The following is a 15919-nucleotide window of genomic DNA, read 5'->3' as shown; positions in this document are numbered from 1 at the left end:
TTTGCAAGAAAAAGAAGTTCTAGGATTGTTCGATCACGTGACTATATACATAACACTGCTGAACTACACACTTAAAATTATTATGGTGGTACATTTTATGATATGTGTATTTTACAATTTTAAAAAACAGAATAGTTGACCTACATCAACTTACAGATTTGTTCTCTTACATGGAAATTGATGAATCAAATGTTAAATAATTGCTTTTATTTAAAAGATATATTAGATATGGGGCTGGGGTTGTGGCTCAGTGGTAGAGCACTCACCTTACACATCTGAGGCCCTGAACACCACAAAAAAAGTAAATAAATAAATAAATAAATTTTAAAAAGATATATTAGATATATATATCTTCTTAGAGTTAAACAGCTCTCTAGTATTTACAAAGTGAGGCCTAATAGCATTTTTGGCAAAATTCTTAAATATTATTTAGGTCAAACAGCATAACAATAAACCAATGACTTTCTCTAATGCTGATGTTAAGATATTTATATTTGGGCATTTGAACTAGATTATCCTGTCTCTATTCTTTTGTATTATCCAGAATGTTTACAATCTAATAAAAAGGCTGGATTATTCAAAAGAAGAGGTTTTCCCTTTGTATAAAATGTATTAATCCTGTGAAATTATAATACTTAATAACAACATTTCTTAGAAAAGACCTATGCATTTTAGTCATTTCCTATTTACATTATTTTTCTTCTTTGAGACAAAGTTACAGCATCAGAAGAAATGATGTAAACAAAATAATTTTGAATTGCTTTTAATTTTATGTTCCTCGACTTGAAGAAAATACAAAGTTCTTCTAGGTTCATGTAAACAGAACAATTAGAAACTATAAATCACACTCAGATTACTTCAGTTTTATTCATTCTCAGAATACCTTTAATTACAACTACTATTGAAACATACAAAAATGCTTAGAAAAAGATCATATAATTTAAATATGAATTATAGGAGAATCATTTGAAACATCAGACAAAACCACTTTTAAATCGTTCTTAAGAAAATTCTGTGGAAAATACAAAAAAGCATTTAAATGTTCCCATTATAAAAGAGTATACATGACCTTCTCAAAAGTCAAAATAAGTAATGAATTTGCAAATAAAATGTGTAAAAATTGAACTGAAATAAAGCTGCATCAGAGACACACTACATTTTTATATAGTCAGTTTTTAGGCTATCATCAAAATGCCAAAATATTTTGTGTGAAGTGATGATCTATTATTTGCCCTCTTGTGAAATCTACTTTAAGATTATATATTCTATAAATATAAAAAAGATAATAAATATTTCAACTAAAGGTCTCTGTTCTTCTCTCTTTTTACCTCTTGCATATTTTTTTGAAAAAGTTCTTAAGTTTTTTATGTATCTTGGAACCTATATTTTTTCACTTTTGGGGCCTCTATTTATAAAGTATTATACAAATAATCTTTGACATATGAGTATTTTCAAAGAATGAAGACTTTGCACCCAGGTACCATCTTAGACATGGAAAAGAACTTCCATGAGTTATGCAGACACCAGATCTGTGGCTCTCAGGTACTCCACAAGGGCCCATGCTCTGGGTGGATGAAAATACATGATTCAGTGGTTCTTTAGGCAAACGGTGAGAGACAGAAAGAGAATGAGAGAGAATGGAAGAGATGAAAGGGGAGAATGAGAGAGAGAAGACCCAAGGACCCTGCCTAGTGTCCAAGATGGCTCACATGCCAGGAAAAGACCACCTCCTGAAATATATCCTCTCCTATTTTCTATATGAAAATATAGGGTACCAGGACCTAATAATCATAGAAAACTGTCAGAACTCTTCAGGAAAACATAGCTCAATATTCATCGCTATTAACTTCTTCACACGATGACAGAGATATTTTGAGATACTAAAAGGATTTAATTGGAGAAGAAAATAAGAAGAAAGAAGTGAAGCTCAATTAATTCAAAGCTAGGCTGTGCCCCCGGCCAAGAATTGACTAGTCTGGCATGTAGAATCACATATTGGCTTGCCCTAGATCTCTCTGAACTAGTCAGGAGACCTCCACAACTACCATGAAGTGTCAAGGATTCCTTCATTAGTAGCCTTCACAATTCTATGTTAAAAAAAAAAAAAAACAACTGTGAAGAACCTGAGATTTTACTCTATTTGCAAATTAACACATTAACTTTCCTTTCCTTTCCGTTGTTCCATTAATACAGGCAGAGGATAGGAGTGCCAGGGGTTGAGACAATGGATTTTATTACTCAAAGTGAGCAATGGGAAGAATAAAATGTTTTTGTCTCCATGTCATATGGATTCTTCCACAATCAATGGTTGTTTTCTTTTTTGTTTTATATAGAAGGTATATTGAGCTTAAGGAACTCAAATTGTTTTCTAATGGGCAGCAAGCATGCCTGCCATTTGCTCAAGTGGAAGACATCATCTCTAACTTCCAAGGCTATTAACAACCTGCCCTTTTTTTTGTGAAGGATACCCAATCTCTGTCCTCACATCTGTTAGCAATATAAATTTCCTTGAAAAGACAGTTTGAAAAAAAAAAAAAAAGGATGGTCATTGTTTCATTCACAAGACAGGCAGAAACACAAAATTCCTATGGAAAAAAAGTATCCAATCCTCTCCTAAGATTGCTTAGCCTCAGGAAGTCTCTGGGTTAAGGGAGTGGGAGGAATGTCTCAAATCCCATCCACAACTAAATACGGACTTAATAGGTAAAAAGTAAAAGTTACTTTTTTCACAGGAATCCTGCTTTCTTCATGGTTTCAGCAGATCTTTGACTAATGTTCATATTCTCTGAGATTTTTACATACAACAAGAGAACAACTTGCTCCAGCTCTGAGCATCCAGCCAACAGCACTTTTCTTTCCCAACTGTTTGTTTGAACTGGGGTCATTTATCCTGAGGAATTTCCCATGGTTTGGATTTTGCTGATTGTTTCGCTGATTATCATTTAACATATTCCTCAATCACTTTATGTTCCTATAAATAGGCATTTAGAGGTGGGCATGGTGGCACATGCCTATAATCCCAGTGGCTTGGGAGGTTGAGACAAGAGAATCAAGAGTTCAAAGCCAACCTCAGAAAAGGGCAAAGTGCTAAGCAACTCAGTGAGATCCCATCTCTAAATAAAATACAAAATAGGGCTGGGGATGTGGGTCAGTAGTCGAATACCTCTGAGTTCAATCCCCAGTGCCAAAAAAAAAAAAAAAGTAAGCAGTTAAATCTGTAGGCATGATCAAATTCATATTCAATGCTTTAGACAAAAACACTTCATAGGCAATGATGTGTTCTCCCATCAGGAGACACCTAATAGGAGATTATTGCTCTTTTTATGATGTTAGCCACCTGTGGTAGCTAGATCCATTAATTCATTAGGGGTTGTAAAAGGGTGGCATTCTATTTCTATCTCCCCTTCTTTTTTATATTATCCAAAATATATTTTGTCTATTTACTTAAGTCTGGTGGTGTTAGCCACTCTTTCCCAAATGACTTAAGATGCTTCGATATTAAAAAAATAGAAAATAGGACATTCAGAGATAGAACCCAGCTCAAGTCATAACAGAAGCAATTGAATATGTTTTCATCAATTCTATTACTTTCTTGGTTGGATTTTTTGTGCTGCAGAGATAAATGTGAAATGTCTGTTCGAATGCTATCAAAAGAGAGATTTAGTATGGTCATATGGGATAAAAAGAGACTGACAATTTTGTGGAAGTCAACTAGATACCTAAAAGCTGTATATTTCTTCTAGGTCAAAAATGTAGAAAGAGTCTCTGCAGGCCCTGCTAAAGTAGACAGTTATCCTTAATATTTTCTCTATGGGTCCAAATATGCATGATATACACCAAGTAGATTAGGATATGGAAGAGTATCTTCTATCCTCTAATTGTAAAGTACTTCTTTGCAAACTGTGATAAAACCTCAGATTACCCAGAATACTTAGAGTTGCACTTCAGATTACCCAGAATGCTTAGAGTTACAATTCGCAGCATCTGTGTGAGGATTAACCAGAAAAATTAAGATACTTGTTTCCACGTGTTTATAATCCATTACATTTCAAAACTCATAACAAGGCATCACCTGTAATACCTAATACATATTCTACATGATCTTAAGGTGATATTCCATCTCAGTCTACCAATGCCAAAGGATAAACATCAAAAGAATTTCATCTCCATAGGTGTGCACTTAAATATATAAATCTATTATCTCTAGATCAGGTGTCTCCTGGCCCCTCCTTCCCTTTGAGATATAAATTAGATAATTCAAAGGAGATGGAAAGAAGCAGGCAGTAAGTTGCTGAACCTGGTCATCAACCTGGAGCTACCAACTGGCCAGCCTCTGGGGTGTCCCCCACCTGGTTATGCTCTGCAATACTGAGGGTCACTAGCTTGTTCATACCCTTGGGAACAATTCCTCAAAGGCGGACCAGAGAGCTTTGTGCACTCCATTACTGTATTTTTCTGACATAATACACATAACTTATTAAGCAGAATTAAATCTTTGATGAATTCACAGTGCTTCAAAGTCATGATTTTGACATCAGTGACAATCTTAGACAGCAAACTGTAGGAGATTAGAAAGATGCTGTATTGACCAAAGGAAAGATCCTGGAGTTGGCTTTTTGACTAAGACTCTGATAAGTGTTAGCTTTATTTTAACTCTTCCTTTCAAAAATGAGACACAGTCAACAACACCATAATGTCTAACATTAGGATGCATTTAGGAAAAAATGGTATTTGATAGGACTCGATCCAGGTAGTAAGTAAATCTTCACAAGGGAAAATCATGAAATCATAAAACTGGAAGGAATAGTTAAGATCTACCAGCCACATTCCCTTTTCTTCTTATATCTGAGGAAAATGAGAGCAAACTATATAAAGCTATTTACCCACAGCCACCTGGCCAGTCATCAGAAGGACCAGAACCCTTGTCTTTGACTCTTCTAGCTATGCAGATTGCTGAAGATGAATGTGTTAGTGTTTACTTGGTTCTCTAGACACTAAATTCACTGATGAATGATATATTCTCTATATAAATCGATGAAGTATAAGTTAAACTTCTGAAAAGAGGGAAATACATTTCAGAAAGCTGCTAAATTTACTACTCACAGTAGCGTGACAACAGAATTTCACTTCACTACAACTTGTTGTTTCATTATTGCTTCACAGGGATACAATAAATCCTGGAAAACTATGGTTTTGAAGTTGTGTTCACTCTCCTGGATCATTAGGATATTACTCTGCAGATTTCAACAATGACGTATCAACTTTTAGTCTAGGATCACAAACCAAAAACAAAAAATAAATTAATAGTTTTACAAATGTCTCACAGTCACTAGAAAAATCTCCTACTTTACAGAAATACTTGAAATTATTTAAAGTTAAATAATTCTCTCGGAGTATTTAAAGTTTAATTATTTAAAGATGAAAAGCAATCTTCAAAGATGTTGTGCTTGAATTAAAATAATATGGAGCCATATTTTACAGCATGATAACAATGTTTTAGAAACAAATCTAAACTTGTTCATACTAAAGAAAGGAACAATGTTTTTTTTTTTTAATTTAAAGCCATCTCTACTATCTCCAGTAACTCCCTTGCAGGAGAGTTTAATTTGCTAATTAGACTGATGGTACCTGCCTTCATTGTGACTTATGGGTAATTAGATGTTACAACTGAACTACTAAGAGAGAATGGACCCCAAAGGGCAGTCAACCAGATCATTATCTGAGGAAAGCAAGCTAATTATCACCGTAAAGTTCAAACTAGAGGAACTCATCTAAATATCTAGTGGACTCTCTGGGGTCAAATCCTTACGTTTAGTGAATTCACACCATACAATCTTTTTATTACATTAAAAATGGACTTTGATATAAGAAAAATTTACAGAATCAGAAAATGTGTACAGAGGGAAAGAAAACTCACAGAGCTAGACCCAATGAGTTCCAGAGAATTTCTTATAAACCATGGAATATGGAAGTCTGCATCTGAAGTTAGGACAAGCCCACCCAGGTGACTGACAACCTTTTAATTCCCTTTTTGGAACTCCAGGAAGTGAGAATATTCTGCAGTGACTTCCTCTTATGTGGCTATAGTAAATACTCCACGCCTCCAACAAATAAGACCCCATGATCCCTGGAAATCAGGGGGAGAGACCTAAATGCATCTTGGAGCACTGAGCTGCTACTCAGCATTGTATAATTGACAAAAGAACAATGAGGATTAAAGAAAGGGGAAAGAACACTATTTGTGGGCTTAACAGACATGATCTATGTGGGGTTTTTTTGTTGTTGTTGTTGTTGTTTTTTTAGTTTCCAATGACTATCTTGACAGTATCCTATGAGATAAGCATTTTGCGGTCCAAACAACCAATTTACAAATAAATTGGCATAACGCTTCTTGTTTGTTAATTGGTAATACAGAAATGTTTCAACGCCTAAGTAAATTACAGTCATGAGATTATGAAGTTTTCTTAAATGTTTATTACTGTAGAAATCCTGGCAGAACATGGCCTTTCAGGACTCTGGCACATACAACATCTTCATATTGTTCAACTGTGTTGCTTTGGCTTTAGTTCCCTGACAAGGTAGTAAAGCTCCAGGCTTATTTGCAGTTGAGGTTGTATTGTAGAGTTTTTTGAAATTTTCTTTGCAGTTTCCACACGGGGTAGCCAGAGAGTCTTTGTGGTGGGGAAGAGCGAGCAAAGTGGGATGTGCAGGAGGTGGGCCCTCTGAACAGCAGGATGTTCCAGAGCAAAGAGGGACAGGATGGAACTAGCCTCTGCAATACTGCTTAAACACCCATGTGCTACTTTATTACTTACCAGAACTTCCTTCCTTACATTTGCAATAGATATAAGAGAATGAATTATCAGTATCTCACCATGTAATAGAACTTTCATATGTTTTGTACTTTGGGCTCAGCATTCAAAAGCTTTCTTCAAATGGAAATGCTGTTCCTCTTCATCAGTACAAGGGCTTACTCAAGGCTCCAGTTACTGCCTTGGTAAATGTTTGTTGAATGAATAAATGTTGCTAGGTCTCTAACCAAAGCCTAACTCAAAGCTTGACTATCTGCTACATTCTAAAAGTCAAAAAAAAAAAAAAAAAGTCCCCAAACCCTTACTCATCCATGTCACTTTAATCCATGTCACTTTATAGACTTCCCTCCCAGGACTATTCTGATTCCAAATGCTGGAATCTAGCTTCCCATAGTCTCATCTCCATATCTCTGTTAGGGACAAGAAGAACAATAGAGAAGGGGACATATTTTGAACTAAATCATCTCTGATTCTTTCATAGTGAAAATTAGAAAGCCAAATACCCCTTTAATTGACCCATCTGTAAAACAGTTATAAACAGTCCCAAAAAGGGAAATTAAAGGTTTTTTTTTAAATACTACACTAATAATGATAAGAAATAAGAATAAACTTTTGTATTCAGAGAAATGTCAATATAGAATAATTCTGATATCTGTTAAATTGGAAGCAGAAAGGGATTATGTAACTTACATGAACCCCTATTACAATGGATTATGGAAGAGACTTAATATTATTGCCTTTGATTACAGACCTGCAAAGAATTTTTGAAAAGTAAAAAAAAAAAAAAAAAAAAACAGAGAGCACACTGCATACTGAGATTCCATTTCAATGGATATTGGGTTATACTTGTCAGAGATTCCAATAAAGCTCTCATAATGTCTTAGATATGGCAGAGTAAGAGCAGTGGATATAAAATATATAAGAACATATCCCACAGAAAGCCACCAAATGCACTTATTTCCCATAAAAGAGAACAAAAGATTGATGCATTTTATCACAGACAGTAGGAAATGTTTTATTCTGTAAGTTATTTGATTTGATTTTGTTCCTGCTGTTTGTTTTTAATTAGAAGATGAAGCATTTCCAAATTTAAAAAGCTAAGGAACATCTCCAGGTCTTAAATAGCTAAGTTCAAAATGACTGTATAGTATTTCTTCAGCTTTCCTTTTCCATACCTATTTCTGTGCACATCAGTCACCTTTCCACTTTGAATTACAAGCCCAAGTTGGACTTGCTCACGAGTTTGCTATTACTCTGTATGGACAGAATTCTGTTTGGTTCTATTGACTTGACAAATATTTTTCTTTCTCATTTTACATGCATTATTTTCAGCCCACAGAATCCTAGGCAAAGCTTTGCCATAAAAATCCCCCTTGTTGAGAAGAGCCCATATGCCAGGATGTTCGTCTGACTTCACACAACAGGAACCAGAGGGCAATGCCCACCTTGGCAAGTGCTGGCCAGGATTAACATGATGGCCACCTGCCAACAGTAACTGCATGACAGAGCTCTGGTGTGTCACTGCATTCAAACAAAGGCAGTATTTGCAGATTATGAAACATTTGGAGAAATAAGCATAAAACCTCTAAGCACAAAATCTTATAAGTATCTCTGCTCTAGATGAGGAGAGGAGAAGCATGGAGAGGAGAAGCATCTATCTTCAATCTTTGAAGATTTTATGTTAGGATTCATCATTCGCATACTCTCTATGCCCAGCATCCATGACTGATTGTACTATGACTAATGTTGTATCATTCTTCCTATGCATTCTCTATTTGTTTCCTAGAACACTTGAAGGATAAGTTAGAGGAATACATGGCTCGGTTTTCCAAAGTGAGAATTGTTCGTACCAAGAAAAGAGAAGGACTCATCCGGACCAGACTCCTGGGCGCATCTATGGCCAGAGGAGAGGTGCTGACCTTCCTTGACTCCCACTGCGAGGTCAACGTGAACTGGCTGCCCCCACTCCTTAGTGAGTATAATTGTCACTGAGGCACTCTGGGAACTTTGGGGGCCACAAGAACTACAGCCCTGAAGAGTGAGAGCAAGGTGCTGCAACAAAAGCTAGAGACCCTTCTGTAATTTTATCAGAGGGGTCCTTGAATTACTTCTGAACTGCTGTTGAGGATAAACAGACAACTAGAAAACCACATTGAAACTGATATTTTAGGGCTGGGAGTACAGCTTAGGGATAGAATGTTGCCTAGCATGAACAAGTCCCTGGGTTCAATTCACAGTACTGCAGGAAAGAAAAAGGTAAATAGTATTTTAATAATTTAGATAATATCAACTATAATCTAATCTAAGATTTTTAAAAATTTTTCATTTATCTTAGACATCCTCCTTTATAGTAGTTTTATTGTAGTTACATTCATTGGGTAAATACTAAAAATGAACTTTTTTACAGTCATCTCTTAATTACAATAAGACTCAGATGCACATATTATACTTTAACAATTATTACAGGATTCTTAAAGAAAAGAGGAAGTAAAATTATTACAACCCAGTATAGAGTTAAAGTAAAAAGCACTTTGCCATTTTCTAGGATTTATAGTGACATTTTTGTTGTTCCTTCCACTCCTGGCACCAGCCTATAACCCTAAATATAGAGATGCTCTCAGTATGATAGATCTTAAGTGTGCTTGCTGTGGCTAAGAGAGGGGGAAGAAGGGAGACTGTCACATGGCACATGGACTGTTAGAAACATGAATGAACAGAAACTAATTCAAGTGAGAAATGTTAAGTGTGGCTCAGTTCAAGCTCCAATATTTTTGTTTTATTTTACACTGAAGTCAGCTATAAGTTGTAGCTAAGAAATAAATTGTATGCCTGAAAAAAAAAAGTTTTGGGGTGCACATCATTGAACTTCTTCCTGTTCTTCCAGATTTTGCCCAATCTTCTTTTATTGTAAATAAATCCCTGACCTCAGAACTAGAGCCACTAACAACTGCCTATATGATAGCTGTCTCAGGAAGAATGATTTGCCGTTGAATACTGTGTAGGATTTCAACTAGAATGAGCCAAGCTCCATTAGTAAAAAGATGGGTGGGGAAGGGGGGAGGATATTGATTGAAACTGTATAGGATTTAAAACAGAGAGCAACCAGCAACACCCCCACCACATTGCCCATCCACACACCCCTGTATAGATGACTGCTAGCCATCCTAATCAACAGGAATGTTTCAGTCTCCTATAGTCAGAGACTCCTCTGAGCTTTTAATTAAAAGTACCTTGTTCAAGGACATAGCAATTTAAAGCTTCATCAGCAACAGTGAGATCCCCTCAAAACTGAATTTGACCTATATGGTGTTGAATACTCAAGGAAGTCAGCAAAAGGCCTACCTTATTTATGAACCAAAGCAATCCCTAAATGCCAATTATGGAGTCTCTGATTGTTCGCTAGGAATCTAACAGAAAGAAAAAAATGAAGAAAGAGAAAAAAAAAAGAGAGAAGAGAAGAGAAACCCACAACCTACTTTTTCTCATTAAAGCATTTCATTTCCTGTAGGCCTGATGGATAAGAAATGATTCAAGCTCAGGATCGCTATCTTTTTTTATTTTCCTCTATCAGTGTCTTGACACATCATCCAAAATGAAAGAACAGGCGGAGCCACACAGTTTTGTGGTTCATTTTTCACCTTGGGATTATACCTGAATTTCAATTTCCTATTAAGAGTCTGTTTGTTTGATCCCTGGAAATTGAAATGTAGGCACAAGCCTTGGATGAAAAATTAGTCATGCAGCTTTCACCCTAAGCTAGTACAGCTGGAGGAGAACTGAAAGGAAATTTGAACGGAAAGTTGACAGTTAATTTAACAGACTCATTCTCTTCGGGTCACCTTGGGACTCCTTGTTGGTCAAGGAACTTGTAAATCAACCCGATTCTGAGTTTGATTGAAGAAAGTCAGTGAAACCTTAATACTAAAATACCTACAGAGGTGATAGAGGAAATATATTGGACACAGCACTGATGGTCTCCTCTGTCAAAGACATCTCTGGGGAAACACCATTTATATAAAGATTAAAAACCATTAGAAGGCTTGCCCAGGTGAAAATGGATGCTTAGAGAGCCCTTGGAGGAGGTGAACAGGAAATAGTGCTGGGAATCTCTCCATCTACTAATTAGCAGATGGGAGCCATACTATCTAAAATTGCAACCGTTTCCACACCCCAGCATTCCATATTCCCCTAACCCTCTTTTGTTTTCTTTCCATCATCTCATTTATCACCTTTTAAAACACTAGTGAATTTAGTGATTTTTTTTTAATGTTTCTTAATTGTTTTTTCTCCATTCCTGAAGACAGTGATTTTTGCGGTGGTGTTCACTGCTGTAGCCCCTAGGATAGTGACTGGCACAAAATTTTACCTCGATAAATAATTATTGAAATACAAATGAATGAAATGCCTGTAGCCCAGAAGCCAAGATCTTCTACAGAATTTTGTGGTCTCTACACCTTGTTTTATCAGCAGCATCAAAACAAGGCCACTTGTTATTACAGCCAATAAAACCTTTTGCTTCCTGCCCTATGCTTTGGAGAACCTTGTGAAGCAAATGGATATCCTCCGTACTATAAGAACTTTTCCCTGACACAGATTACACTAACTTCTGGATCTCTGGGGAAAAAAAAATATAATATGGAAATAAGCAGATCCCAGAATATTTCGAAATGATACCCTTTGTTTAATGTCACATGCCACATCCAAAGGTCTTCCAAATAACAAGAGAGCAGATGTTCCCACTTAAACATTCTGTGTGTCAGACAGTATTGGTTTGTTATAATAAATATTGATTAAATGCACATTCTTGGGAAGGTGCTTCACACACAGCTTTTCTATATGAACCCAAGTATGTTAATGCCAGTTCCCTGTGCTGACTGACAGTGTCACCACAATAACAATATCTACATGGGAAATGAGAGGGGGAAAAATCATCTCTGCTACAATGAGAAACACCCTGGCAACCTGGAAAGATGGGTTTTGAACCTGGACAGTTAAACGGAGGTTCACTGTGGCCCTCAAAAACTGAGTGATCCTCTTGACAAGTTACTTAATTTTTCTGAGCTCAGTTTCCTCATGCGTAGATTTGGAGTGACAATAATTGCCACCTCACATGGTGTATAGGAGTATTAGAAATAGAATGAGTATAATTCACTTAGTAATTGCTCAAAAATTTAATAGTAGCAGTACTATGAAATTTAGTACGATAGTACCGAAGTACTGTCGTACCACCTAACACTTTTTGGATATGATCTGAGAACATAAAGTGACTTTGATAAACAGAGTATGTCTCAAAAACAGTGACAAAATAGGACTGGACAAAAATCTCTGGTCAGTTGAGAACAAAGAGTTTTGTGTATGATCTGTCAGCATTTAGGGGGAAACAGCCATCGTGACTTATACGATGAGATGCTACAAAACTCATAAAGTTAAATATTTACATTTTGGAACCTCTAGAAAAGCAGGCCAATATTTTCTCAGCAGGCTCCAGCTGTATGCTTGAGGGAACACAAGTACTGTTTATACTCTGTGCATGTTGGATGCATGATAAAATGACAGATTGGGGACAGGTCAGAGCAAAAATGTGACAGAGGTAGAGCTAAATGGACCTCTGCGAGTCTCTATGGGACATAACTTTTTTAAGGAAAATACAACAACTCTAATTGTACCTAATCACTGTCCCATCACATTATGTCCAACATTCAGAGATTCCTGCAAAGTGCTCTGGCTACGACAGGAAGCCAAAGCCGCGAGCATTCTGCATTAGTAGGGATGTGTAAGCTTCTCTTTGCTGCAAAATGATAGATGACCTAGGCAGGCATGTCATTTCCTATTTTGTGCTTTCATTTTTCAGACCAAATTGCACTAAACCACAAAACCATCGTGTGTCCCATGATCGATGTCATTGACCACAATCACTTTGGGTATGAGGCACAAGCTGGGGATGCCATGCGCGGAGCCTTCGACTGGGAAATGTACTACAAAAGAATTCCCATCCCTCCAGAGCTCCAGAGGGCAGATCCCAGCGACCCTTTTGAGTGAGTAGCAGCTGAGGGAGGGGACGAGGGAGAAAGGGCAGGTAACACATTCCACCTGAGTCAAACCTGGGACCCATGAGGACAATTATCTCTGATAAAATGGAACAAAACAGGTGGTAACAATATGCAAAACACCAGAGAAAGGTCAGATGTACAAGCTGTAGAAAATCACAAGCTGTGCTGGATACATGTATCACCTCTTCTCAAACTTTTGTTAAGCATAACAGAGAGTGTGTAGGGATAAAAAGAATCAGGAAAATGTGCAATTATCAGAAAATACATGGAAGAGAACTCAATGTTCTCCTTTGAAACATCCTCTTATTTACAGCTCTCTGGGAGAGCTTTGTTTTGTTTTGTTCTATTTTTTTCCAAAAGGAGTATTGAAATTAACTATTTTAGTTTTCTTTTACTGGGAATTGATATAAAATGTGAACCAAAACTTAAGCCTACATTCTATACCCTACTGGAAATTGTCAATTTATTATGAAAGGTGCTACTCCTGAGTAGGCAATTCTACAAGTTAAATTTGGGGAATTCGATCTAACTGACCCATCTAAAGTAAATATTCTTTCATAACTCTGCCTCTAGTGTAACTATTACTTAGAAATAAAACTTACAACAGTAATCTATCAATTTCTACAAAACTAAATCCTTTTTTTTTCCTATTGTGGACACAAGATTGCATATTTCAAGAAAAAGAAAAAAAAGACATAATGCTTACTTTGACAACTCTCAGGACCAACCATTAATGGTGAAAGATAAAATGTTATCAACAATTAGCCAGAGATTGCCTAAGGTATAGCATAGCTATTCTACATACTGCACCCTTGATCTCATTAAGTCTATATCATTCTATTATACATTTTTATTAGTACAAGAAAATTGTCTATGATCAAGGATTTGCACATTCTGTAAGAGCCCATTTTAAATGTATTCAAATCAATATTGTATTTTTATCAATAACATGAGCTGTCAACGTTGGGAATGGAGAAGATACTGAAAACAAAAGCCACTTCTATGATACTAACTCTAAATTCCAATAAACCGTTAATAATTACCAGAAAAAATGTTTCCTCCAGTGCTAGTCTCTAGAAAGATGGACTCCTGGGGAAGCAGAGGAAATTTCAGAAGTTATTTGCCAGATACAATGGAACAAAGTGAGTTCTTTTTTGAAATGAAGCACCCTCATTAAATATACAGAGCTTCTAGACTTAGTGATTTGAGATCTTCAGATCTCAAATGACTGGAAAGTTTTTGAAAAAAAAAATAATGAAGAGCCTTTATTACTCCCTCATATGCACTGGCCAAAATTTCATGTGTATTTAAAACTACTAAAGAAGGTTTTTAGGCATCTATATAAAGGAGTTTCTAGTAAGCAATTGAAGTGGGCGGGCTGAGAGATGCTCCCCAGACTTCCCTGAAGGTACCCATCTTAAAGTCTTGGCAAAGAGACTTAAGCCCCTTTGGGATAAATAGTAAGTGGATGAGGCAATGCATATGTTGATTTAGCCATTCCACAATACCAAAATGTCTCAAAACATATCATACACCATAATTACAAACAATTTGAATTTACTGAAGAAAAAGCAAATAAGAAAAAAAGTAAAAAATTATTTCAAATCTTGAAAAGAAAGTTGTGGGGGTAGGGGATTTGGGTGTGGTGGCACAAGCCTGTAATCCAGGGCAGCTCCTGAGGCTGAGGCAGGAGGATCCTGAGTTCAAAGCCAGACTCTGCAAAAGTGAGGTGCTGAGCAATTCAGTGAGACCCTGTCTCTAAATAAAATACAAAATAGGGAATGTGGCTCAGTGGTCGAGTTCAATCCCTGGTACCACCCCAAAAAGGGGAGGTGAAAGAACAAATATGCCCTAAGAATAGCAGAACTGTTATCATACAGATGGCAGCAATTGTCACAGTGCAACTGCTGCAATCCTAGGTTACCATGTTTCAAGGGCTAGCATTGATCCTTGATGACTTTCCAAAGGCTGTAATAATAACTGTAATAATAACTAACAATGACCTTTTACTTTACTTGCACCATGATGGCAGAGCGAAACTTTGCTTTCTGAAACCCTGGTACCAAAATGCTCCCAAAGGACTCTAACATATTCTGAGTGCCTACACTAACGGTCAGGCAGACCCTCGCTGTGGCTATCACAATACCAAGCACCTTGCTTAACCCCAGAGCTGACAGAATTGGTAACCTTCAGAATGAGATTACCACTTGTTCCTGTCACCAACTTAGGTGGTTACTGTCATATCAAAAATTGCACCCGTCTATGGAATATTACCCTCGTTCTGCTTTAAGTCCCTTTGATGCCAAAGAATGTGGACACTTTAACCTTTTGTAATAAATGTAACTTCCAGGAGGTGTCCACTTTGATCTTAAAAACTGCATTTCCTTCCTAATAATAAAAGAATGGTTACCCAAGTGCTCAGAGCCGTGTATCAGCAATTCCATTATCGCAGCAGTCACCAGAATGTGCTCATAAACAGACGTGCTGTAGGCTAAAACTTGCTTCTCTAAGATGTAAAGCCTTAAGATACACAGAGCAAATGCAGTCTACCCATATATCTCTCTCAAAGTCTTTCATGTTTCAAGAGGCTGCAGGGTTTTGCCATTTATCTATGGGAAGATGGGGGATGCTAATAAGACGGGAAGAAGGCAAAGAATGAGGATATATAAATGTTTTGCACTCAGCTTGACTTTTCATACAATATATATGCAAAAATTATCTTTTTCCTAACAGGTTTATCAGATGGCTTAAAGAGGCTACCTGAGTTTGCATATTTACATTGCCATTTATTTGACTTTTTCATGTCTAATCACTGGATAGAGCAGTGTTTTTCAACCTGAAAATCCTGTGAAATAAGTGGGATATGATCAATATCTATTAATCAATTGATTTGAATTGAATTAACATTTTCTGGGTATTCTACTGTACGTGAGCATGTGTTATTTGTCAAATATTCAATTTCAGTCGTAATGCATATATGATCCTGGGGTGTGGCATAAACTGTATTTCCCAGTATAGCTCACACAATCAAAAGAATTCAAAATCCACCAACTTCCT

The 15919-nt window shown here is 36.6% G+C and overlaps 1 protein-coding gene across 1 annotated transcript in view; it reads left to right on the top strand.

The window, feature by feature from the left end:
* Positions 1-15919, top strand: part of Galntl6 (polypeptide N-acetylgalactosaminyltransferase like 6) — a 1042003-nt gene that overhangs the window by 838198 nt on the left and 187886 nt on the right. The window contains exons 5-6 of the mRNA XM_026389751.2: positions 8599-8784; positions 12664-12847. Coding sequence (XP_026245536.1) covers positions 8599-8784; positions 12664-12847 — 370 coding nt within the window. The remainder of the gene's footprint in view (positions 1-8598; positions 8785-12663; positions 12848-15919) is intronic.

This window comes from Urocitellus parryii, chromosome 14 (assembly GCF_045843805.1).
Source record: "Urocitellus parryii isolate mUroPar1 chromosome 14, mUroPar1.hap1, whole genome shotgun sequence".
Classification (NCBI taxonomy): Eukaryota; Metazoa; Chordata; class Mammalia; order Rodentia; family Sciuridae; genus Urocitellus; species Urocitellus parryii.
The sequence above is the reverse complement of the archived record's forward strand: the minus strand, read 5'-3'. Positions and strand labels throughout refer to the sequence as shown.